This window comes from Lagenorhynchus albirostris, chromosome 10 (assembly GCF_949774975.1).
Source record: "Lagenorhynchus albirostris chromosome 10, mLagAlb1.1, whole genome shotgun sequence".
Classification (NCBI taxonomy): Eukaryota; Metazoa; Chordata; class Mammalia; order Artiodactyla; family Delphinidae; genus Lagenorhynchus; species Lagenorhynchus albirostris.
Genome location: NC_083104.1, coordinates 35,595,509 through 35,620,714, shown reverse-complemented (window position 1 = coordinate 35,620,714; position 25,206 = coordinate 35,595,509). Strand labels below are relative to the sequence as shown.

The following is a 25,206-nucleotide window of genomic DNA, read 5'->3' as shown; positions in this document are numbered from 1 at the left end:
TCCAAGGTTACAGTTGGTAAAATGGCAAAGCCTAGAATAGAATTCTTGTCTGCAAACTAAATTCCACGCAGAAGAGTGTTACCATGGCAAAGCCACCCTCAGGGATATCTTCTGCAGCCTTTGTATCTAGAAATCATTTGTAAATTTTAAAAAGGAATTACTAAATGAGAGGCATAAAAGTCTAATCTAAAGCTTCCCAAGTGCTCGTTCAGTTCAGGTATGGCATAACAAAAGGGTGTGTTTCTGCATGGATCCATGCTTTAGACCTCTGTTGTCCAATATGGTAGCCACTGGTCTCGTATGGCTATTCAAAGGCAGATTGATTAAATTAAATAAACTTAAAAATAATTTTTTTCTTGGTCACACCAGCCACACTTCAAGTGCTCAACAGTCACATGTGGCTGGCTGGCGATTGCTATATGAGACAGTACCCATATAGAATCTTTCCATCATCACAGAGTTCTGTTGGATAGCACTGCTCTAGAATGTGGATTGATGAAGTAATGTTATTGTTGTAGCAGAGTAGAAAGAACATTGGTTTTGAAGCTCAACAGACCTAGATTTGACTTCTGCCTGTCACTTATAACCTTTGTGACTCTTGAGCAAACTTCTTAACTTCTCTGGGACTCTTGTTTCCTCATCTGTAAGTTGGGAATCAGAAATAAGGTGCTGGGAACATCATTTTTGCTTAATAACTACAGAATCTGCAGTCTCCACAACCCTCATTGGGGTCTTGTGGCTGCCCAAAGTCCTTGCACAGTATACGAAAATATACTGCTTCCAAAAGGTTCAAGAGAATCACCAAAGCTAAGCTTCTGGAAGGCATAAGCATTTCCTCTGTAAGATTTTACCTTTCTCTTGGGGTGGTGGGGCTAGGGTGTGTGGGGAGTGTATAAAGAAAACCTAGGGAATTCCCTGGTGGTCCAGTGGTTAGGACTCCGCGCTTTCACTGCTGTGGGCCGGGATTCAATCCCTGGTCGGGAACTAAGATCCCACAAGCCGCAAAGAATGGCCAAAACAAACAAACAAGAAAAACCACTCAAAAAAAAAAATAAAGCAAAACAAACAATTTAGAACTGGAAAAAGTTATAGCTCAATGTTCTCTCAACTCTAAAAACTGATTTAAGTGGAACTAGATCTGAGGGTGTAACTTGAGTAAAATGGGTCAGGTGTCTTGGTGGTATTTTCCAAAAGAAAACAACAGAAGAGCAGCTACAGAATCATGTATAATTATCTGTATACACAATCAGACACTAATTAACTTTTTATTTAAAGAACAATCCCTAAACAACTCAATAGCCTGCTGACCTGACAAGACTACTTTTTACTTTTAAGACTAGGTAGACAAAACATATACTCAAGAGAGGCCTTAACACTCCCAGAATCACTTTATGCTGCCTTTGTCACTTCTCCCCGATACAGCTATTCCTTTAAATACTTTCCCCAAGCTCCTCCTCTGGACTGTTTCTAATATATCCACAGTATTGTGCTTGACCTTTTCAGGCTTTTCTCTGGTCTGAAAGCAAACTGGTGTGCTCTTGAATTTCTAATTAGCAATATCAGAAACTGTAAGGCCCTTGAGATGATTCAGTGCCTCAATTAACCGAGGAAGGGAATGACCTGGTTAAGTGAGTCTTCTGTTTAACTAAGGAAACCTTTGTTTCAACCTCTTGTTGAAAATCTTTCTAAAATAAAAAGCAGTAGTGCACTTTTTCCCTCAAGAATATTCTAATTAATATAAAAAACACTCCTGACAATTTAAGGTCTTATCATTACAGCAAATCAATCTATGACACTATAGTGCAGTTAAAGCTATAGTATTGATCCCAAGTAACACATGAGAAATTTACTAGATTTTCACAAAATAAAACCTAACATTAGCTTGTTTTTTTTACAATTTGCTTTCATTTCTTCCACACATGGACTATAGAAATATTTCCAGATATTTTAGGCTCCGATTAAATTTTGTTTTATCAACACAACACTGTAAATCAACTACACTCCAATAAAAATTAATTAAAAAAATTTTGGTTAATCATGGTTCACTTATATTTGTGTTATCTTGCACTTTCAACTTCACAGGAAACTTTACTTGTTAAAGAAATATAATGAGATTCACTTCAGGCTTATGCTAAATGGTAATCAAGTCCATGGGCCTCTGATAATTTCCCCTACTGACTACTTTACCAATCAAACTTTTCTTAGAGGCAATAGCTAGATTAAACTTTCAGGTAATAAAAAGCAGAATTAAACCAAGTTTCCTTAAAAAAAAATTGGATCTGTGTTACTTTGCAGAATTTCCCCTTTAACAGAATGGTCAGCATAAAGAAAACAGCTATTTGAAGTAATTCTACTGTAACATTAGTTTAAATAAATCCATTCAAACCATCTAAGAGAGGTAATTATCTGGACAAATAGTTTACTGAAAAGTCAAGAGACAGATTTTATTTCGCTTAAAAGTGAGCTACAGAGAAGAATTTGGGGTTTCTAGCTTCAACACAGACCTTGTCATTTCTCATTCAGGGAATGAAAAGATGCATAATTTCTAGTAGTTTTTTACATTTTATACTGAAGACATTCCCCCAATACCAGTTACCTCCCAGTCAAGTGAAATTCAAACTTTTACTTAAGGAGCAAATTTATCTCCAGCAATCTCCTTAGATTATGGTTACAGCACAATCACCTTACCACCGTAACCAGTTTTGATATCTCTACCATCAATGCCAAACAAATCGCCCATCTTCTTTCCTCAAACACTCATACTTTCAATACCCATGCTGAAGTACAGGAACCAGGTATACTTTTTAGTGCTTTCCTTCTTGAAAGGGCCACTCTAGCTTTGCTGACCACACCCAACCATTTTTAGAGTCTATAAAATGCCTGAAAGGACCCTGGACTAGGAAGCAGAAAAAAGGGTTACAATCCTCACTCTTCAACTGAATAGCCGCCACTCACCTCAGAGTCTCAGCTGACTTAACTGCCTGCCTACCCCATAGGTTATTATATTATTAACATTAAAGTACAATAGCTCTTGGCCCTGCACTTTTACCCAACAGATACTCAACTAAATAAACAGATCGAAAAATACCACAATCAGGGCAAAGACAGTACTTTCTTTGTGGACAGAAATATCAGTATCTGTCCTGTGTCTCTTAAACTAAGTTCTGTTGCTCAGGGGCATGGGCAGCCAATAATACATGTTACAACAAAAACAAAGGGTGAAACTTATTTTCAGAGAACAAACAATAGGAATATAATGTAATGCTATTATATGGAATAGTATAGTTAACTAAAATAATGTAATAAGTTACTGTATACAAAAAAGTGTTTCAATTTTAGAAGCTCAATTTAAAAGCTCTGATCTTACTAAGAGACTCATTTATAACCACAAGAGTATAGACCATATTTTTTATTGTACCTTTAATTTCCAAGAATAATGTGCTGACAGAAACTGAAGTCACTCAATTTTAACTGCAAACATATGCACTGTAATTAACAGATAGATACTCACAGCTTGCATTTCTATATAGTAGAAATGGTTCATGGAGCTGAAATTCCAAGTCTTTATTCACTGGTTCAACTAGATTGTGCATATTCAGTCGATTCACAATGGTAAAACCATGGTAAGGTGAAGCTGACCTTAGATTTAATAGAAGAAAAAAAAATCTGTTGTCATTGTTCATTTGCAGAAATGTTATCTACCTCTTTATTTCCATTTTAAAGAATGAATACAATATTGCATTATATAGTATTATTGGCACTTAAAATTGTAAACAAAAAAATCTAAGTCAGATCATACCCCTCCTCCTCTCAGAAGCTTTCTCGGTCCATCAGAGTAAAGACCAAGGTCCTGTCTAAGGCCACCAAGGCCTCAGGTGATGTGCACCCCCTTGACTTCATCTCCTATGCCTCTTCCCTGTTCCTCCTGCTCCAGCCACACTGGGCTCCTTGCCATTCTTCCTACAGGTATGTTTCCACCTAAAGACCTCTGCCTGGGCCACTGGCCTAGAATCTAGAGTTATCCCATTTCCCACAAGGCTTTGGTAAACTGTCCTGTTCTCACTGAGGCCTACTAGAGAACTACCCTTTTTAATGCTCCCAAACTCAATACCTCTAATCCTCCTCTCTCTTTTTCCATACCACTTATTATTTTTTGTATTTATTGTCCTTCTCCACTAAACTGTAAATTCCATGAAAATAGGGTTGTCATTTTTTTAGATATGTCCCAAGACAGACATATAGTATATGTTTAATAAACATATGCTCAATAAAAATATTATTTTAAATATGTTGCAGGATTGGTTATAATTATTGCCCACCATTACAATGATTTTTCTTACATCAAATGTGAGAACTATGGAAAAACCTGAGTTACAAAGAAAATGCTTCGAATCCTACAATAAGAAACACCCTTGGTTCTCGTATCAGGATGATTCAGCATACGATCCTTTAGATATTTCTCACTTGTATACAACACTTTACGGTTTCTCACTTGTTTCTCTGTATACACTTGTTTCACTGAATCCTTTAGGTTTTCTGATTCCAAATCCAGGCTTCTTTTATACTAAGGTCTCTCCAAATCGACATTCTGACATCCTGGTATATATTTATCCAAAGTATATAAAATGTTCTCACATTTCCCAAATAGAGTTTCTCTGGTCTCCTTTTATTACAATCAATACTGTGTAAGCCTCCATAAATTTCATCAAATCAAGTCGCTCACTAAACTAAATTTCATCTTCTATAACCGGTGGATCTGTACTCTACCGTAACAATAAGGCCAGCAAAGCACTTTCCAAGTACCAACATTCTAACAACAGTTGAAGAGTTTCTAGACATTTATATTGGTAATGAAGACTAATGAAGTAGGTGAAGGGTAAAGTGTTTTTTTTTTTAAAGGAGAAAGATGAATAACAGCAAACAAAATGTCAAAAAATAAAAAGTAACATCAAAGCATATACATTTAAAGGAAGGAAAAGATCAGTATTTTTAGACAAGATCTCAAAGTTGTACAGCAAAATTTAGAAGAATATTTGACAAATTCTTGTTAATAACCATCAGTGGAGAAATGGAGAAAGGCAATCCATAAAAGATAACTCACAATACACACACACAGGAAAAGAACCAGGTATCAGTAATAACTCCTGCTGAGTTCCCTAAGCTTTAGAAACCAAAGGAAGGAACCTACCTCAGTCAGAGCAAGACCTAAGAGGGATCCAGGAAAACAAGGAACTCCAATGACTAACATACCCTGTCAGTTGCCTTTAGGCCAAGAAAGTTGCCGAACAAAACACAAGCTGCATTTACAAACCAATCATTTTTTTAAAAATCATGTTTTAAGACAATAATTCTCAGAAAAGTTAAAAATAAAAAATGTGCATTTATGAATAATCTAGGCTTTCTAAAGGACTCTCAAACTAAAAATACATATTACTACAGACACTGACAAAATCCAAAACTTTTGGGGGTAGATGGAAAGGGGACAGAACCAGAGTCTTAGAAGATAACTTTTTGTTTAGTAATCACACAACAGCTAGTCCATCTATTCTCTTTTTCTCAACTATTTTTCTCAATGTGTTCTATTTTTCTTAATATGTGGGGAGGGAGAAAGGCAACTGCTTTAGACTCATTCATTACTAGAAAATGTTTTCCATTTTGCTAGGTTCCTAAATAAATTCTAGTTCTGTTTGATTCTGAATCACAGGAAGTGTCAAAGAAAGGACATTACTTGGTAAGGATCTCACAGCAAGGGATGGATGAATACTTGAAGGGTCAAGCAGCAAGGTCCCAAAGACAAATATACAATAGGGTTGAATCACTCCATATGACACCATTCACCATCAAATTTAAAAAAAAAAAAATTAAAAAAAAATCTTTTTAAAAAAGCTTACCTTCGATATACAAATAAGGTCCCTTCTATATCAGTCTTCTCCTATAATAGACAATGAGATGATTAGTTTTTTTTCCCATAATCTAACCCCAAGTAGTCCCAATGGAGAAGAGATACTTCATGTTTAAGATCAACTTATTTATTTTAAAATTAATCACTTTGAACAGGTCAAGTAGGTCTTCTCCACAGACTACTATTACCAGTTTCTTTTGTATCCTTTCTATTCTATTGATGTGTATTAACTGATATGCAATGTTCTATCTAGCAACACGCCTGTATCTGCAACAATTTCCCTTTCCTTTTTTAAAATTTAAAGGAGAAAAATTCTAGAATTAGCTTTCACTTTTTAAAACTAAAATGTTTTAGCCAAATTTCTTAATTTTAAAGCCAAGGTCCTGTATAAAGCAATTTCTTCACCTTTAAAGTTTATCAAAGTTACTAGGGGAAAAAAAAAAACATTTTCTTATAGGACACTTTGTTTCATCATTGGGGAATTTTGGTATATTTTTATGAGTAGCAAATTTTGTAGCAAATTTAGTTAAGAGTTACTTTCAAACACAATTAGTTTGTTATTTTTAAAACTGTGTTGAAGAATCATGAATATTGAAACTATACTCTGTCTTAGTGTAATTCTTATAGGTCTTACAAATAATTAAAAACTTTTTTTTAGCTTAAAGTAAATGTTTTGATTAACAAAGTACAACTCATCATCCTTCACTTGCTGTGACAAGAGCGTATTTAGGTTTTAAACACAGTTACAGGGGCTTCCCTGGTGGCGCAGTGGTTGGGAGTCCGCCTGCCGATGCAGGGGACACGGGTTCGTGCCCCGATCCGGGAAGATCCCACATGCCATGGAGCGGCTGGGCCCATAAGCCATGGCCGCTGAGCCTGTGCGTCCGGAGTCTGTGCTCCGCAACAGGAGAGGCCACAACAGTGAGAGGCCTGCATACCGCAAAAACAAACAAACAAAACCACACAGTTACAATGTTTTTAAAAAAGCAAAAGAAACACGTTAGTCTACAGTTCACAGCCCAGATAGGACCTAAATGGTTTAAGGTAATCAACAAACTTAGCAAACTTAAATGTCAGCCATATAAAATTGAATTTGCTGGGATAAAAAAATAATTTTAAAAAATATTTACCATCTTGATTTCTTCCAGGAGTATTGCCCTAGCTTAAACATCATAATGAAACTTTTCCTTACTAAAAATTCAGAGGCTTTTTCTTGCCTTTCAAACTTTATTAGTGCAAGAAATTGGTAATCAACGGTTTCACAATGAAAGAAAACGCCCAAATAAACCACTGTGCAAAGTTACAACTCACTGTAAAATAACAATGAGAGAAGAGACTTTGGTTATACTCCATGTACCATGACCCAAATGAATAATGGCAGCTTATTTTTCAGTTCAGGTTATTATAGCTTGTATTTCATATTTAAAGGTGAATAACAATTAAAATTCCAAAATATTGGAAGTCTGTGACAAACTAGAAATAAAAGCCTAAGTCCATGCCCCAAATAATAAGTCCATGCCCCAAATCTTCACCATTTGTCTGCAACCCATATTACAAAAATTCATACGTAGAGCAAGAAAAATGATTAAGAACGATTCAAACTAAAGCAATGTCTAAAACAGCCACACTTAAAAAAAAAATCTATAATTTTGTTCTCTTTAGCTTCCCATACCTCCTTCTCTTACAGGAGGTGAAGGAAAGAAGATAAAGTAAAGCAAGATGACTTTGAAAACTCTCTTTATCTGAATTAACTGTTTATAAATGCCAAATGATTTTTCACAAAATTACTAATTAACTATAACCTATGTATCTGCACTATGTTGTAAAGGACATACTACGATAATAATCTTTCAGTTTTGTTAGTATAAAGATTTCAATTCTTACTGAAACGTTAACGTCAATCATTAATTCGATCCAACAAATATTTACGGATTATTTCCTAAGTAAAGCCTATATAGCTGAATGAGTTAATCAAGAAGGTTCAATTTTTTTTTTAAGGGAAATTTTGTTACCTTTATTTGTTTGGCCACTTGCACGGCTTGTGGGATCTTAGTTCCCCGACAAGGGATCGAACCCGGGCACCCTGAAGCGGAAGTGCGGAGTCCTAACCACTGGACCGCCAAGAAATTCCCTAATTATGTTATTTAAACAACGGACGAAGCTTCAAACGGGCTAACAAGTCAGTGGACAAACTGAATGCAACTTTTCGGATCCTCTCCCGTGCAAAAAAGACAAAAAGTACTTAGTCTGATGGGTGCATTCAGAGGTGACATCACCAGCAGCACTGCTGAACAGACACAGGGTCTCTTTTCCAAAGGTTTCAAGGTAATCCAATTAACATGGAAGTCATTTTCCTAAGCGCCTTGAAATCTTTTCCAAACTCTGGAAATACAGTGTAGTTCGATAAATGCAGGACTTATCCCCAACCCCTCTCTTCCAATAATTGAAACTAACTGGATTTCAAGCTCTAAATCCAAATGACCTCTGAGAAGGGAGCCCTTATTTATGTCTATTGGGGGGAGAGAAGAAGTGTTTATTTTATAGATTATGTATATATACTTTATCTAATAACTCTCAAAGCTTCAAACACAATCTTTCAGGCATCTTTACGACTCCACCAGTCTCATATCCTCTAACACACCTGCAAAAAAGGCAAGTCGCCCACATCCTCGAACCGGACCCCATGGGGCTGATCCTCTTCCAACCCTCCCCTCTATCAGCTTTTCCCCCGGATGTTTGGACCTACTTCTCTCGCTCCTCTCGCCCAATCTCCGGCTCCGCCGACACCCCTCAGGCGCCAGCCGGACTCTTCTCTAGTCCCTGGCCTCGCCCCTGCCGCCGTGGCCTCCTTCATCGGCCCCCACCCAGAACGGTCCGCGCGGCCCCTTTAAGAGGCGGCGGCCGGGCGGGCGACTTCAACGGCCTGGCTGCACTCACCCACTGGTTGGCCTTGGGGCAGAAGGTGTACAGTGCGACCTGGCCCGTGAGGTCTGCGATGCTGGTGATGTAAGGGTCGTGTTGCTTCAAGGCCGCTAGGCTCATCTCTTGCCCAGCTCGACTCAGCGACTCCATCTTGAATTCCGGAACCTAGCCCCCTCTGGCGGGGGCGGAGTCGCGGACAGGAAGGTGCCATGGAGCCAAAGTTCCCCCAGCTGCGTCAGCACCCTCATCTTCCGCCTCTCAGCCGGGCCTCGCGGCGAGGCGGTACGTCAGCTATTATGCTCCGCTGCGCCCACGCCCGGGGCGCTGGGTCCCAGTGTCGTCAGGTCCCAGTGGACCTACCGTGCGGGTTGGCGTATGCCGCCGCGTAGCCGAGCTGGTAGGACGGGACTCAGTTGCTTCTCTTCCGCTGGCTGAAAGGTCCCGGCGCCCGGATCAAGGCTGCTCGGGAGCTTTCTCCAGCGTTCCTGCCGGACTAGGCTCCCAGGGCCGCAGAATGGAAACCTCGCTGTGGCAAGGCAGTGCTCCACCGTGAGTTTAGAAAGCACAGAGAAGCGGACAGGAAGGAGGGAGGGAACCCCGAAAATTACCTCAGATCTCGGCTCTCTTCGTGTTTTTATGAAGGAAAATTTTGATAAAAGCCAAACTAACCCGCCTGTAACTATACAGGAGTGTCTTTTATTATCCACGTTTACTTATTTTCCTCGTGTGAATCCCACGAAAATATTTCTATCCAGTCTTGGAAAGAGCCCGTGAAGGCTTGAGTTTGTCTTGGATCGTTTAAAGCTTTAAAACAATAACTCATTATTTTAGCAAACATCTGTTGAGCATTTTAAGGCATTTTAAAGGGCCAGGTACTAGCTGAAGAGGAAAACAAGGCTTGTAAGGTATAGGGAGCTCTGCCCCACCGCCGACTTGTTAAAAAACATTTTCTTATAGAAAAGATACCCCAATGGAATGGAAAATTTTTGACAGAAAAAAAAAAAAGGATAGTAGTTGTATTGTTGATGATTTTACATCCCAAGGCCATTTGTTAATGGAAAGATACTTCATGTCTTACATTCTTTGCAGAATCACGTTACATATACAAATGCAGACAAGGAAACATGTATCATTCATTTACCGTTCATTAAGCAAGTATTTATTGAACTCCTAATTGTGAAAGGGTAGCCCCCTGGAAGCTTCAAAGACAACTTTCTAGCTCTGGGAGAAACTGAAAGAAGTAGGGGCAATGCTAGAGACCTTTCACTTGAAACCCAGAGGATGGAGCCACTAACTTCATCTGGTCAGGAAAGTATAGGAAGCCTTCATGGAGGAGATGATGTTTGAATTAATGTTTCAGGGATGAGTAGGAATTCATCAGAGACGAAAGGCAAGGGCTTCCTTTCATCTCACAGTCTAATGGTAGAAAAGTGTTCATCCTCATTTGCTGGTTGATTAATTGAAGCTGGGTGGAGAAATCACTGGCTAGTTGTTCCACACTAGTCAGGGGGGATCTGGTATTAGAATCCAGGGACTACTGCCTGCTACCCCAGGGTCCTTTTATCCACACTATGGCTGCCGTTCTTCATAGTGGAGGCAGACCCCTACATCCCCTCTACCTACTTTTCTTTTTTTTTAACTTTTTATTTTATATTGGAGTATAGTTGATTAACAATTTTGTGTTAGTTTCAGGTGTACAACAAAGTGACTCAGGTATACATATATATGTATCTATTCTTTATCAAATTCTTTTCCCATTAGGTTGTTACAGAATATTGAACAGAGTTCCCTGTGCTCTACAGTAGGTCCTTGTTGGTTATCCATTTTAAATATGGCAGTGTGTATATGTCAATCCCAAACTCCCTGACTATCCCTCCCCCCCACCTACTTTCAAGGGAACATTTAAACAATCTGTACCCTAATTTTTTTTTAATTGTATTTTTTGAATAAGTAATACATTCCCTTGGTACAGAATTCAAAGGCACACCTGAAACAGAATATAGGTGTTTTTAATTCTTATTTTTTAATTGAGGTAGAGTTGACATATAACATTATATTAGTTTCAGGTGTGCAACGTAATGATTTGATATTTGTATATATTGTAAAATGATCACCACAATAGTCCAGTTAACATCCATCACCACACATAGTTACACATTTTTTTTCTCATGATGACAGCGTTCAAGATCCACTCTCTTAGCTACTTTCAAATACGCAGTACAGTATTACCTGTAGTTACCATGCTGTACATTACATTCTTGTGCCTTATTCATTCTTTTTTTTCTTATGTAGATTTCCTGAAATAATCTAGGATATTTCCTTTTTTATTTATTAAATATATATTTTTGATTGAACAGGGCTAGACTAGTGAAGAACAACAAGTTATTTTAGGGAGTTTTCATATTCAGAATAGAAAATTGCTTCGAAATGCATGTTTGCATGGCCCCAAACATGTTAATGTTGACTTTGATGCTCTATACAGCTCTTAAGATATATTAAAGAGAATGTGAGTATTTTGGAATTGAAAATCTTTCTCATTTACTTTGAGGCCTGACTTTGCCTTATATTTGTGAATGAAACCTTAAGACCTTTCCCATGTCTTTTAGACCAGGGGTCCCCAACCCCCAGGCCTCGGACCTGTAGTGGTCCAGGAACCAGGCCGCACAGCAGGAGGTGAGCGGTGGGCTAGGGAGCGAAGCTTTGTCTGCCACTCCCCATTGCTCTCCATTGCTCTGAACCATTCCCCACCCCCCACCCCATCCGTGGAAAAATTGTCTTCCATGAAACTGGTCCCTGGTGCCAAAAAGGTTGGGGACCACTATTTTAGACAATAGGCTTTGAGAGGTCAGAGATTCCATCTCAGTCTATTAGGTCTCCAGTACCTAACACAGCCCCGGCAAAGAGTAGACTTTCAATAAATACTGGTGAATGAATGTTGTCTTAAAACCCAACTCCCTTAAGGCCATGGAAGAGACTTCTGGGAGGGGTGGGGAGGTGGGTGGCTGGGATCATGTGATCAGAGGTGGGAAGGAGTCTTACTCTGCACTGGAAGAACTTTGGTAACATTTGCGTTGTGTTCCATGAATGACAGTTTTTTAATAAAAATAATTTAAAATATGAAAACCTAAAACCCAATCAGTCCAACCCATGTGTCTCCCACTCTGAGTGGTTCTGTGGTAGAAAATAAAACTTGCCATTTAAAACCATGGGCTCTAGGTCCACGATGGTGGACAAGTTGATTTCCACTAGACCTTGAGCCTCAGTATACCCTCATTGTAATACATCAGCAAGCTAGATGACACACCCACAGGAGCCATGGCAGTTCCGAGGCTGACCATAAAAGGCCAATAAGTGGGCTGTGGCCCAGTTCCTAGAAATCTCTGCCCCTTTCCCAAAATTGTTGGAATAATCCTCCCACTCATTAGCCTATAAATTACCCAGCCTATGAAAAGTAACCACCCCCACACCTTGGGGCCTCTCACCTTCTGAGATGGCCCACATTTTGTCTATGGAGTGTGTATCTCCCTGAATAAACCTTTCATTTAAAAAAAATAAAATCATGGGCTGTAAGGCAAAGGGCACTAAAATACATCTACCAGCTGTGTAGCTTTGTCAGTCCCAGACTTCCCATTTCTCCAGTGTCAAATCCCAAGTCCTTGCCATGGCCTAGGAGGAGACATCGCTGGGCCTGGTCTCTTGCTTTCTTTCCATCTCCATTTTCTGTGAATTGCTCTTTCAAATTTTCCATCCCAGCCCACTGACTGACATGTGCTAAATGAGTCTAGTCTCAGGGCCTTTGCACTTGTTCTCCCTTTCTGGAACATTCTTTTTTTTTTTTTTTTTTGCGGTACGTGGGCCTCTCACTGTTGTGGCCTCTCCCATTGCGGAGCACAGGCTCCGGACGCACAGGCTCAGCGGCCATGGCTCACGGGCCTAGCCGCTCTGCGGCATGTGGGATCTTCCCGGGGTTGGGGCACAAACCCGTGTCCCCTGCATCGGCAGGCGGACTCTCAACCACTGCGCCACCAGGGAAGCCCTGGAACATTCTTGTCTCTGATATCCCTGTGATATAATAATGGCTCATTTCCTCACTTTCTTCATAGCACTTACCTGTGAGTTGTAGTTATTATATTCACTTTTGTCTGTCTCATCAGCTTAGTGAAGCAGGAACCATGTCTGTCTTGTTTACTATCACATTTTGACACAGAAGCCAGGCTTAATAAGTATTTGTTGGATTAAATGGAATGTTAAGTTGATTTCTATCTACCACATAAACCTGAGAGAAGGGATGGTTGTTTCAGTTCTACAGCCAACAAAACATTTGTTTGTCATAAGTATAAACAAATAATCATGATTGATTTACTTGTATTATTAATATAATTTTTTGTTTCTTAGGCTCTATGCTTATCGCTTTTAGTATAGCCCAGAATTCAGCATCTTTTCACTCTTGCAACTTTCTCCCTGTCCATTTTCTCTCCATCTCTGTCTCCTCTCTCTTTCTCTCCTCCCTGTCCCCTTCTTTCTCAGATTTTTTTTTAATTTTTAAAATTTATTTATTTTTTGGTTGTGTTGGGTCTTCGTTGCTGTGTGTGGGCTTTCTGTAGTTGCAGCAAACAGGAGCTACTCTTCATTGCAGTGTGTGGGCTTCTCATTGTGGTGGCTTCTCTTGTTGCAGAGCACGGGCTTCTAGGCATGTGGGCTTCAGTAGTTGTGGCACACAGGCTCAGTAGTTGTGGCTCATGGGCTTAGTTGCTCCACAGCAGGTGAGATCTTCCCAGACCAGGGATCGAACCCTTGTCCCCTGCATTGGCAGGCGGATTCTTAACCACTGTGCCACCAGGGAAGTCCTCTTTCTCAGATTTCAAAGATTTATTCTAAAAGTATCTGCTTAGGGACTTCCCTGGTAGTCTAGTGGTTAAGACTCCACATTCCCAATGCAGGGAGCCCAGGTTCGATTCCCGGTCAGGGAACTAGATCCCACATGCCACAACTAAGACCTGGTGCAACCAAATAAATAAATAATTTAAAAAATAAATGAAAGTATCTGCTTATTACTGTTTACCTTTGTAGGCAGAGAAAGCAAGCTAACTAATTTTCCCAAGGTTCAATAATGATTCGTTTGCTGAGCTGGAATTAGCATCTTCTAGCCTTGGTTTCCAGGTAGATCATGTATCTTGCTACTATTCTGCCAGGCACACTCTTAAATTACACTGGATACACATGAGTGAAATTTGTTTTCCTTATGCTGCTGTTTCACTGTTGATATTTATTTTACATGACTGATATCCAAAAGGTTGTGGAGTTACTATAAAACTCCTTACCTCGTCCTTGCCAGGTGATTAGGATGGTAGTTCTTTCCTTCAGTTTCTCCAGAAAGGCCTCTGACCTCTGTATTTTATTTATTTATTTATTTTTGATGTGTACTTTATTTTATTTATTATTTTTTATACAGCAGGTTCTTGTTAGTTACCAATTTTATACATATTAGTGTATACATGTCAATCCCAATCTCCCAATTCATCCCACCACCACCTCCCCCTCCCCGCTTTCCCCCCTTGGTGTCCATACATTTGTTCTCTACATCTGTGTCTCTATTTCTGCCTTGCAGACCTGTTCATCTGTACCATTATTCTAGATTCCACATATATGCATTAATATACAATATTTGTTTTTCTCTTTCTGATTTACTTCACTCTGTATGACAGTCTCTAGGTCTCTAGGTATTTGTTGTTTGTAGATTTTCTTTTTTTTAAATTAATTAATTAATTTTTTTATTTTCGGCTGCATTGGGTCCTCATTGCAGTGCGCGGGTTTTCTCTAGCTGCCGTGAGCGGGGGCTACTCTGTGTTGCGGTGCTTGGGCTTCTCATTGTCGTGGCTTCTCTTGTTGTGGAGCACGGGCCCTAGGCGCGCGGGCTTCAGTAGGTGTGGCACGCGGGCTGCAGAGTGCAGGCTCAGGAGTTGTGGTGCACGGGCTTAGTTGCTCTGCAGCATGTGGGATCTTCCTGGACCAGAGATTGAACCCGTGTCTCCTGCATTGGCAGGTGGATTCTTAACCACTGTGCTATGAGGGAAGCCCTGTTTGTAGATTTTCTGATGATGCCCATTCTAACTGGTGTGAGGTGATACCACATTGTAGTTTTGATTTGCATTTCTCTAATGATTAGTGATGTTGAGCAGCTTTTCATGTGCCTCTTGGCCATCTGTATGTCTTCTTTGGAGAAATGTCTATTTAGGTCTTCTGCCTATTTTTTGATTGGGTCGTTTGTTTTTTTAATGTTGAGCTGCATGAGCTGTTTATATATTTTGGAGATTAATTCTTTGTCCGTTGATTCGTTTGCAAATATTTTCTCCCATTCTGAGGGTTGTCTTTTCATCTTGTTTATAGTTTCCTTTGCTGTGCAAAGGCTTTTAAATTTCATTAGGTCCCATTTGTTTATTTTTGTTTTTATTTCCATCACTCTAGGAGGTGGGTCAAAAAAGATCTTGCTGTGATTTATGTCAAAGAGTGTTCTTCCTGTGTTTTCCTCTAAGCGTTTTATAGTGTCCAGTCTTACATTTAGGTCTTTAATCCATTTTGAGTTTATTTTTGTGTATGGTGTTAGGGAGTGTTCTAATTTCATTCTTTTACATGTAGCTGTCCAGTTTTCCCAGCACCACTTATTGAAGAGACTATCTTTTTTCCATTGTATATCATTGCCTCCTTTGTCATAGATTAGTTGACCATAGGTGCGTGGGTTTATCTCTGGGCTTTCTATCCTGTTCCATTGATCTATATTTCTGTTTTTGTGCCAGTACCATATTGTCTTGATTACTGTAGCTTTGTAGTATAGTCTGAAGTCAGGGAGTCTGATTCCTCCAGCTCCATTTTTTCCCCTCAAGATTGCTTTGGCTATTTGGGGTCTTTTGTGTCTCCATACAAATTTTAAGATTTTTTGTTCTAGTTCTGTAAAAAATGTCATTGGTAATTTGATAGTGATTGCATTGAATCTGTAGATTGCTTTGGGTAGTATAGTCATTTTCACAATATTGTTTCTTCCAATCCAAGAACATGGTATGTCTCTCCATCTGTTCGTTTCATCTCTAATTTCTTTCAACAGTGTCTTACAGTTTTCTGCATACAGGTCTTTTGTCTCCCTAGGTAGGTTTATTCCTAGGTATTTTATTATTTTTGTGGCAATGGTAAATGGGAGTGTTTCCTTAATTTCTCTTTCAGATTTTTCATCATTAGTGTATAGGAATGCAAGAGATTTCTGTGCATTAATTTTGTATCCTGCAACTTTACCAAATTCATTGATTAGCTCTAGTAGTTTTCTGGTGGCATCTTTAGGATTCTCTATGTATAGTATCATGTCATCTGCAAACGGTGACAGTTTTACTTCTTCTTTTCCAATTTGTATTCCTTTTATTTCTTTTTCTTCTCTAATTGCCATGGCTAGGACTTCTAAAACTATGTTGAATAATAGTGGTGAGAGTGGACATCCTTGTCTTGTTCCTGATCTTAGAGGAAATGCTTTCAGTTTTTCACCATTGAGAATGATATTTGCTGTGGGTTTGTCATATATGACCTTTATTATGTTGAGGTAGGTTCCCTCTATGCCCACTTTCTGGAGAGTTTTCATCATAAACTGGTGTTGAATTTTGTCAAAACCTTTTTCTGCATCTATTGAGATGATCATATGGTTTTTATTCTTCTATTTGTTAATATGGTGTATCACATCCATTGATTTGTGTATATTGAAGAATCCTTGCTTCCCTGGGATAAATCCCACTTGATCATGGTGTATGATCCTTTTAATGTGTTGTTGGATTCTGTTTGCTAGTATTTTGTTGAGGATTTTTGCATCTATCTTCATCAGTGATATTGGTCTGTAATTTTCTTTTTTTGTAGTATCTTTGTCTGGTTTTGGTATCAGGGTGATGGTGGCCTCGTAGAATGAGTTTGGGAGTGTTCCTTCTTCTGCAAGTTTTTGGAAGAGTTTGAGAAGGATGGGTGTTAGCTCTTCTCTTAATGTTTGATAGAATTCACCTGTGAAGCCATCTGGTCAGACCTCTATATTTTAAAATGTTACTCTATGAAAGTAGTTTAAGTGGTGCTAGATGTTTTCTAGAATTACATTTCTGATATGTTGAACTAGTTAAATCTGTCAATTCTGGAGCAGAAATAATAATACTTTCAACCAGGAAGAAAGAAATGGCATTCCCATATGGAATAATGTAGTGAGAATAAAAGAACATGGGATTAGAACAACATTTAGTTCATCCCTCTATTGCCAGGAAAGATTGCATTTAACATGGTGTTCTTGATAATGTTCTTTGGTAGAAAGTTCTACGTTTTTTACTGTTACTTTACCCAATGTAATGTTTCAAATTACCAATAACATAGCAATGTCATAAACAACAGCAGGATATTTAACTGATACACTGCTTATCCATGGAACTCAAAGTGCTTCATAGGTACACTGTGGAAGGAAGATAAAAATGGAGTCGGTATTGCTAAGAGAGCTCTCTAAATTGCAGCAGGGAGGCCACTGAGGAAGTATGACTTATGCATGCCTCAGACTGTATGGAATCTGACCTTTTGACCACTTAGTGTCCTAACACAATCATCCAGAACATCTACCAGAAACTCAAGATAATTATCAGACCCTTACCCGAAAATAACTCATCATTACTTAAGGACAGATATTTCCCTTCTTGCATCAGAGTCAATCACATTTCTTGCCAGGAACTTTAACAACGTTGTGGCTTTCGTCTTTAGAAGCCCCTGACTCTTTCTCTTCCACAGAACACTCTTGGTTTTACCCATATCTGTGTCTCCCGAATTCTAAGACTTCAAATAAACTCTTTTCTTATTTGCAACCTTATTATTTATTTTCTTTCTTTCTTCTTCTTCTTTTTTTTTTGTCGATGATAAATATACACAAGCCCTCAAGATTGGTACATGGATGTAGACAATTGTACATGAAGGAGCTCAGAGGCCCAGGATTAGTTGACTTGCCTCTGGCGGAGATTGTCTGCCATTCACCAACAATCCTTTTATCCATTTCCATTGACTGAGGCACAGCTAGGCTTCACTTACCAAGCTCCTTTGGCTTCCCAAAGGAAATGGGAAAATCAGACCAGTAGAATATTGGCAAAAGTGCTGTGTGTCTGCTCTAGGCCAAGGCTTAAAGGAGAACCTTGCCCTTCCAGACTTTCTTTTACCCCTTCTGTTGACTGGGTGCAGGCCACTGTGAGGACCTGAGGAATGGCAGAGACAAGGGATGAAAAGAGCTGACACCCTGAATCACCACACAAAGGGCAGCTGCCTGCCTAAGAGGGTACCCTTCTCAGACTATTATAGGAATGACAAGCAGGCTCTGTTAGGTTTGCATGATATACTTCAGGGTCTTTTTGTTACCTGAGCCCAGCTGATCTGAACTATTTTACCATCCAGGTTGTTTAGCGAGTACCAATAACATTTCAATTTTCTGAAGTAGAATTAAAATGAAGCATATATTTACCAGAACACTTCTTAGTGGTTTGACAACAAGTCAAGATTATAAAAGAATTCAAGCCAATACTCTGCATTTACAATCAGTTATAGGCACAAATTTGCAGAGTCACGAAGTGGCTAAGGACCAAAAATATTTTACCTTATACCATTAGAAAACTGATTTTATAATTCCATCATGAAAAACCTCTAAGCCAAATGGTAGACTGTCCTTATCAATGGGAGATTCCAAAGATACTCTCAGACTTCTTTTTTTACACCCTTATTTTTCGCAATTAAAAGGCAAGCATTTATTTTTTTCCTTGTAATTAGATTTTGGGTTTAAATTTTTTATTTTATTTTAGATTAGAGTACACTTGATTTAAAATGTTCTGTCATTTTCAGGTGCACAGCAAAGTGATTCAATTATACATATATCTATTCTCTTACAAATTATTTTTATACTATGCTATTACAGAATGTTGAGTAAAGAACCCTGTGCTATACAAGGGGTCTTTGTTGATTATCTAATTTAAAAAAGGCAGAGTGTGCACATCAATCCCAAACTCCCAATATATCTCTCAAGCTGCCCGCCCCCCAAATTTCTACTTGGTGACCGTAGGTTTCTTTTCTAACTACTGAGACTTATTTCGGTTTTCAAAATTAGGTCATTTGTATCAATTTTTAGAATCCACATATAAATATGATATAATATTTGTCCACCCTGTCTGACTTACTTCACTTTGTATGATCTTCTCTAGGTCCATCTGAGATGCTGCAAATGGCATGATTTTATTCTTTTCTAGGGCTGAGTAGTATTTCATCGTAGATGTGTAGCACATGATCTTTACCCATTCATCTCTGAGTGGACGTTTCGGTTCCCTCCGTGTCGTGGCTATTGTAAATGGTGCTTCAGTCAATGGCAAGTGCATGTAACTTTTCCAGTCCTGGTTTTCTGCAGATATACACCCAGGACTGGGCTAGCAGGATCACATGGTAGCTCCATTTTTTTGTTTTCTAAGGAACCTCTACACTGTTTTCCACAGTAGCTCTACCAATTTACATTCCCCCCGGTAGTGTAGGGGGTTCCCTTTTCTCACGGTCTCTCCAGCATGCATTGTTTCCAGACCTTTAGAGGATGGCCACTGTGACTAGTGTGGGGTGATAGGTCGTGGTAGCTGTGATGGGCATTTCTCTAAAAATTAGCAAAGTTGAACAGCTTTTTCTGTTCCCGTTTGGACACAGCGTGCGCGTGCAATGTGCGGGTAGAAACTGGCTTATTGAAAGTCGGCCCTGTTTGATTCTTTTGCGATTACCCACCCCAGGACATTTCTTGAGGGCAGGTGTTATTTCCAGCCCCGCAGGCCTTGTGAGTATGAAGTGTCCAGAAGCCCGGGTTGAAACTTGTCGTTACGAGCCGTGGCCACAAGGTGGCAGCATTTCATCATGCCCGCCTCCGGTTCCTCTGGCCACCAGAGCCTTAGCCAAAGTGGTGTTCCTGGGATGGAAATTACGGTGAATGGGCCTGCAGAGACACCCAAAAGTTTCTGTCTCATTGCTTCTTCCTTCAGTCCCTCCCCCGGACTCATCCCAAGGCCTGCAACACCCCGATGTGCTGTCGGCTGAAGGTGGGGCGGTGACTCTAAGGAAAAAGGCTGGAGTTGGGAACCTTAGCAGCAGGAGACGTGGACACCAAGGGACTTTTCCAAGCTCTTCCAGCCCAGAGGGTCCAGCATCCTTGGGTGCACTCGGTCTGCTTTAGCCGTAGGAGGGCCTGCCTGGATGTGGAGTTTGTGGTGCCATCCAGAGGGGATGAGGCGCTCCAGGTTGGAAAGGAGGCTCATGTGCCCGCACATCCTCCCTAGGTCCCTCAGCCCTGTGGTGGGCCAGCCTTGGGTCCCAGGCTGCTCAGACTCCAGGGAGGTGACAAAAGCCTAGGTAACCGGAGCCTGAGGAGAATATTATAAGAATTTCTTCCTGGGTTTGTTTGGTTTTTAGTTTGATTTTATTTTTCTATTGGAGTATATTTGATTCATAATGTTTGTTTCTTTTAGTTGTACCACAAGAGGATTCAGTTATACATATAGATATATTTATTCTGTTTTGGTTCCTTACCCTCATAGAGTTTGACACAGTGTTTAGTTAAATTTACTATGGTCTGCAGTTGGTATGTGTTTATTATTTATTTTATATATATTAATATGTTCGTGTTAATCCCAGTCTCCCAATTTATCCCTCCCCACCTCCTTTCCCTTTGGTAACCATAAGTTTTTTTTTTTCTAATTCTGTGAGTTTGTTTTAGTTTTATAAATTAGTTTTTTTGTTTCTATTTTTAGATTCCACATATTCGTGGTATGATATGATGTTTGTTGGTGTCTGTCTGCTTTACTTCACTTCATATTTACATCCCTAGTCCATCCATGTTGGTTAAACTGGCATTACTTCATTCTTTTTTATGGCTGAGTACTATTCCATTGTGTATATGTACTACATCTTCTTTATCCATTCATCTCTCAATGGGCATTTAGGTTGCCTCTATATCTTGGTCATTGTAAATAGTGCTCCATTCAACACTGAGCAGCATGTATCCTTTCGAATTATGGTATTCTGTGAAGATATGCCCAGGAGTGTGATTGCTGCATCATTTGGCATCTGAATTTCAATTTTTTAAGGAACCTCCACAGTGATCTCCATATTGGGTCTAGCGATTTTCATTCCCAGGAACAGTGTAGGATTTTTTTTTCCACACTCTCTCCAGCATTTATTGTTTTTATCTTAAAAAAATTTTATTTATTTATTTGGTTGCGCTGGGTCTTAGTTGCAGCAGGCGGGCTCCTTAGTTGCGGCTCACAGGCTCCTTAGTTGTGGCTCGACAGCTCCTTAGCTGCAGCACGCAGGCTCCTTAGTTGTTGCATGTGAACTGTTAGTTGCGGCATAAATGTGGGATCTAATTCCTTCACCAGGAATCGAACCCAGGCCCCCTGCACTGGGAGCACAGAATCTTAACCACTGTGCCACCAGAAAAGTCCCAACATTTATTGTTTCTAGACTTTAAAAAAATATATTTATTTATTTGGCTGTGTCAGGTCTTCATTGTGGCACACGGAATCTTTCATTGTGGCACATGGGCTCAGTAGTTGCGGCATGAGGGCTCTCTATTTGTGGCGCACAGGCTGTAGAGTGTGCAGGCTTCATTGCCCCGTGGCATGTGGGATCTTACTTCCCCGACCTGGGGTCGAACCCGTGTCCCCTGCATTGGAAGGCATATTCTTAACCACTGGACCATGAGGGAAGTGCCTAGACTTTTTGATGATGACCATTTTGAGTGGTGTAAGGTGGTACCTCATTATAATTTTCATATGAGTTTCTCTAATAATTTGCATGTTGAGCAGATTTCCATGTGCCTTTTGGCCATCTGTATGTCTTCTTTGGAGAAAAGTCTATTATAGGTCTTCTGCCCAGAAAATGCAATATTTCTTAAGCCAAGACCATAAGAAGAGTTTTTGTAAGGCATCTCTCTGTTGTGTCAACTCTGAATGCTGATCGTTTCTTTGTGACTGTCCAGATAAATATGAAAGCCTGAGAAGCACTGGTAATAGAACCTATAGATTCTCTCCATGGATTCTCTCCTATAACTCCCCAATTTTTTTTTTTTTTTTTTGCAGTACGCGGGCCTCTCACTGTTGTGGCCTCTGCCGTTGCGGAGCACAGGCTCCAGACGCGCAGGCTCAGTGACCATGGCTCACGGGCCCAGCCGCTCCGTGGCATGTGGGATCCTCCCAGACCGGGGCACGAACCCGTGTCCCCTGCATCGGCAGGCGGACTCTCAACCACCGCGCCACCAGGGAAGCCCTAACTCCCCAATTTTAATTCTGGGTTTCTTCTAGGCTCATATTGCCATTATTCATATTTATTTTTCTGGCATAATTAACATCATAATCATTTTTACATATAAATTTAATTCATTTAATGAATTTTAGCTCCCTCGAATCTGAAATTTGATTGTTCGGTGGCCAGGGAATATTCATAAGTTGTTGATCTCCTATGGTTTGCATCTGTACAGAAATATCTGTAGGAATTAATTATTTATATTTATTATACCCTTCCACTTTGCGGTAAAACCACAATGTTACATAGTGAAAGGGTTCAATGCTTTCTGTTTTTCTGTTTACATCTTGTCCTAATTTGCCTCTCTGACATGTGGTCTACTTGAGACAAAACTGACATACGAGTCATTGGGAGCTCTCTGGTGTAAACCACTCACTATATGATCTGTGGAGTAATAAACGTGGTCCAGATACAGTTTATATGAACTCAAACTCATTCACCCTGAAGGCTCACGTATTAGGAAATCCTATCTTTCCCAATTCAAGTGCACTTACAGAATTTGATGTCACACAGGATCATTAAAAATCACTCTGAATTACTGAACCACTATAATTTAATGGAGATTAACTGTCACAGTATGAAAAGCCAGTCACTCATCTATATGTTGTCTGCAGCCTTGAATTTAATGAGTATTACCTGTTCTGAGCCTTGAAGGGATCTTGATATTCATCATCTAAAGAGAAGCACATAAATTATACTTTACCATTCAATAAGCACGAACCCAAAAGGTAACAGAATAACCGGTTTCTCTTGCACAATAAAATTATTGCCACTACTGTGAAAAAAGAGGTTGAACTAGGTCAGGAACGGTTCTTTTTACATTGCTCAAGAACACTAGAAGAATTAAAAATTTATGGATTACCTCCTAGAAACAATGATCTGGTAGAGAAATGTAATAAAACACCGACTCTCCTGTGTCTTCCTAAGCTGCTCCATGCCATTTCATGTTGCCATTGTATTACTGTGACAACTTTCTGAAGCTCTAGAAACTGTCTTTTGGCAAAGATGAAGATTTCCAAAGCAAAAGATTTTTTATGGGAAATCCAGAGGCAGACGGTGTAGAAAGGTAATGTTAAAATGGGAATCAAATAGAATCTCATTTTGTGTATACTCTATATATTCGTATTTTTATTTTACTTGGGTTGCTGATAAGTACAAGCCAAAAAACGATGAAGGTGAAGTCAAGAGTGGTATTCATAGTATCATACAGTATAAGTATCCTTCTGGCTACGAAAATTACTGTACTGTTATTTTTATGTGAAATCTTCCAGCAGCAAAAGCTGGCAAAGTTACTTCTTAAAAGAACTGTATCTAGTTTTGAAAAGTCTTTTATTAATGGTTCTTTAACCTTTCAGACATTTCTAAGTCTTTGTTGTTGTTTTTAAAGAGTATTTTAAAGCACGTATATTTGTATTATATTTAATGCTGGAAAATAATCTAAGTGGGCCCTTTTAGTGATAGACGTAACTTAGTTTCAAGGGATTTGGGGGGGAGTTGGACATTTTATTTGTAAGTGTCTAAAAATCATGTGTTTCCTAAGTATTGATGGATGTTTTCATATAGAAAAATTTTTGTTTTCTGACTCAGTGATTCCTTTCCTATCTCTGTTTTCCTTTGATGGCCTTTTATTCTTCCATGATGAACCGCTTGAGAAGATACACAGTGTCAAGCATTCCATTGATCTGTTTTTGAGCTAAATTGCCTTGTGGTTTAGCAAAGGTAATGGAAAGATGATTAGTTGGGTGAAACATTACTGTACAGACATTTTCTGCTTTCCACAGATTCCTGCATTTAAAGTAATCTACAGAAAACTAAGGCTTGGGAGGAAAAAATGCCCATCCACAGTTTATGCTAATAGAATATGTGCAAAAAAAAAAAAAAAAACTCGAATTTTTCAGTCAGTGAATCCCTGAGGATTGAGGTACATCATCTATTGAAAGCAGCCAAGAGATCTGTTGAAAGGCATATCACATCAGAGAAAAGAGCTGTGTAGCTTGCAATTGCTTGAAATACATCAGCTAAACCGAACTAAAAGATAATCTCAACGTCATATTTTGGCGTGCCTTCTCAGAGTAAACAAGGAGTTTTTTCTTCCCCCCAAAGAAGTCAGCTGATTTTTTTTTTTTTTTTTTTTTTTGCCATACGCGGGCCTCTCTCTGCTGTGGCCTCTCCCGTTGTGGAGCACACGCTCCGGAAGCGCAGGCTCAGCGGCCATGGCTCATGGGCCCAGCCGCTCCGCGGCATGTGGGATCCTCCCGGACCGGGGCACAAACCCATGTCCCCTGCATCGGCAGGCGGACTCCCAACTACTGTGCCACCAGGGAAGCCCCAACTGATTTTTAAAGTGTTTGGAATAGCATAGATCTTTCCTGGTGTGATCTGGAAAGGTCTTTGAAAAAGGTATCATTGACCATAAAAAGGGAGCAGTCTTTGGATTTTTTGTCCTTCAAACTGGAGATGGGTAGTGCAAAAGAGGTTTCAGAGGCAAAGCCAATGAGTTTGTTTCAACCTTCTTCAGACAGGCAGAGGGTAAATGAATTGATATTAACATCATGAAAGAGAAGAGAACTGACCTTTTTATGAAAGTATGGGTTAGGTCTGCATCTATTAGACCTAAGTATTTCATAGGTCTGAGCAGAGCAAAGCCAGCTGCTGACTGTGCAATATTGTGGTGTGGCCGGGCCTTCTGTTGTAGGGTCACCTGTCCTCCAAGATGCAGACGGGGTGAAAAAAGAGCATTTTGAAAGCTGAGGGGAAAACACAGACCTGACTTCCTTTTGATCTTCTACCCAGCTTTTGAATCCAGTTTTATTTAAAACCATCACCATCAGATGTATGTACACTAAAATACTTGACTTTTAACTTTATTTTTTGGCCCTGTCACACGGCATGTAGGATCTTAGTTCCCCGACCAGGGATTGAACCCACGCCCCCTGCAGTGGAAGCGCAGAGTCTTAAGCACCGTACCGCCAGGGAAATCCTTTGACTTTTAACTTTAAACAAAAAATATAAGCAACAAA

General features: G+C 39.6%; 1 protein-coding gene across 3 annotated transcripts in view; it reads right to left on the bottom strand.

The window, feature by feature from the left end:
- The window catches only part of DCP1A (decapping mRNA 1A), a 62,612-nt gene extending 53,625 nt beyond the window's left edge, over positions 1-8,987 (bottom strand). For all 3 annotated transcript variants that reach the window (XR_009542761.1, XM_060161582.1, XM_060161583.1), the window contains exons 1-3: positions 8,840-8,987; positions 5,892-5,932; positions 3,512-3,639 (exon numbers count right to left, since the gene is read on the bottom strand). Coding sequence is in view for 2 of the 3 variants with exons in the window: in XM_060161582.1 (XP_060017565.1) it covers positions 3,512-3,639; positions 5,892-5,932; positions 8,840-8,974 (304 nt within the window). In the remaining variant the exon portion in view is untranslated. The remainder of the gene's footprint in view (positions 1-3,511; positions 3,640-5,891; positions 5,933-8,839) is intronic.
- Positions 8,988-25,206: the final 16,219 nt, after the last annotated feature.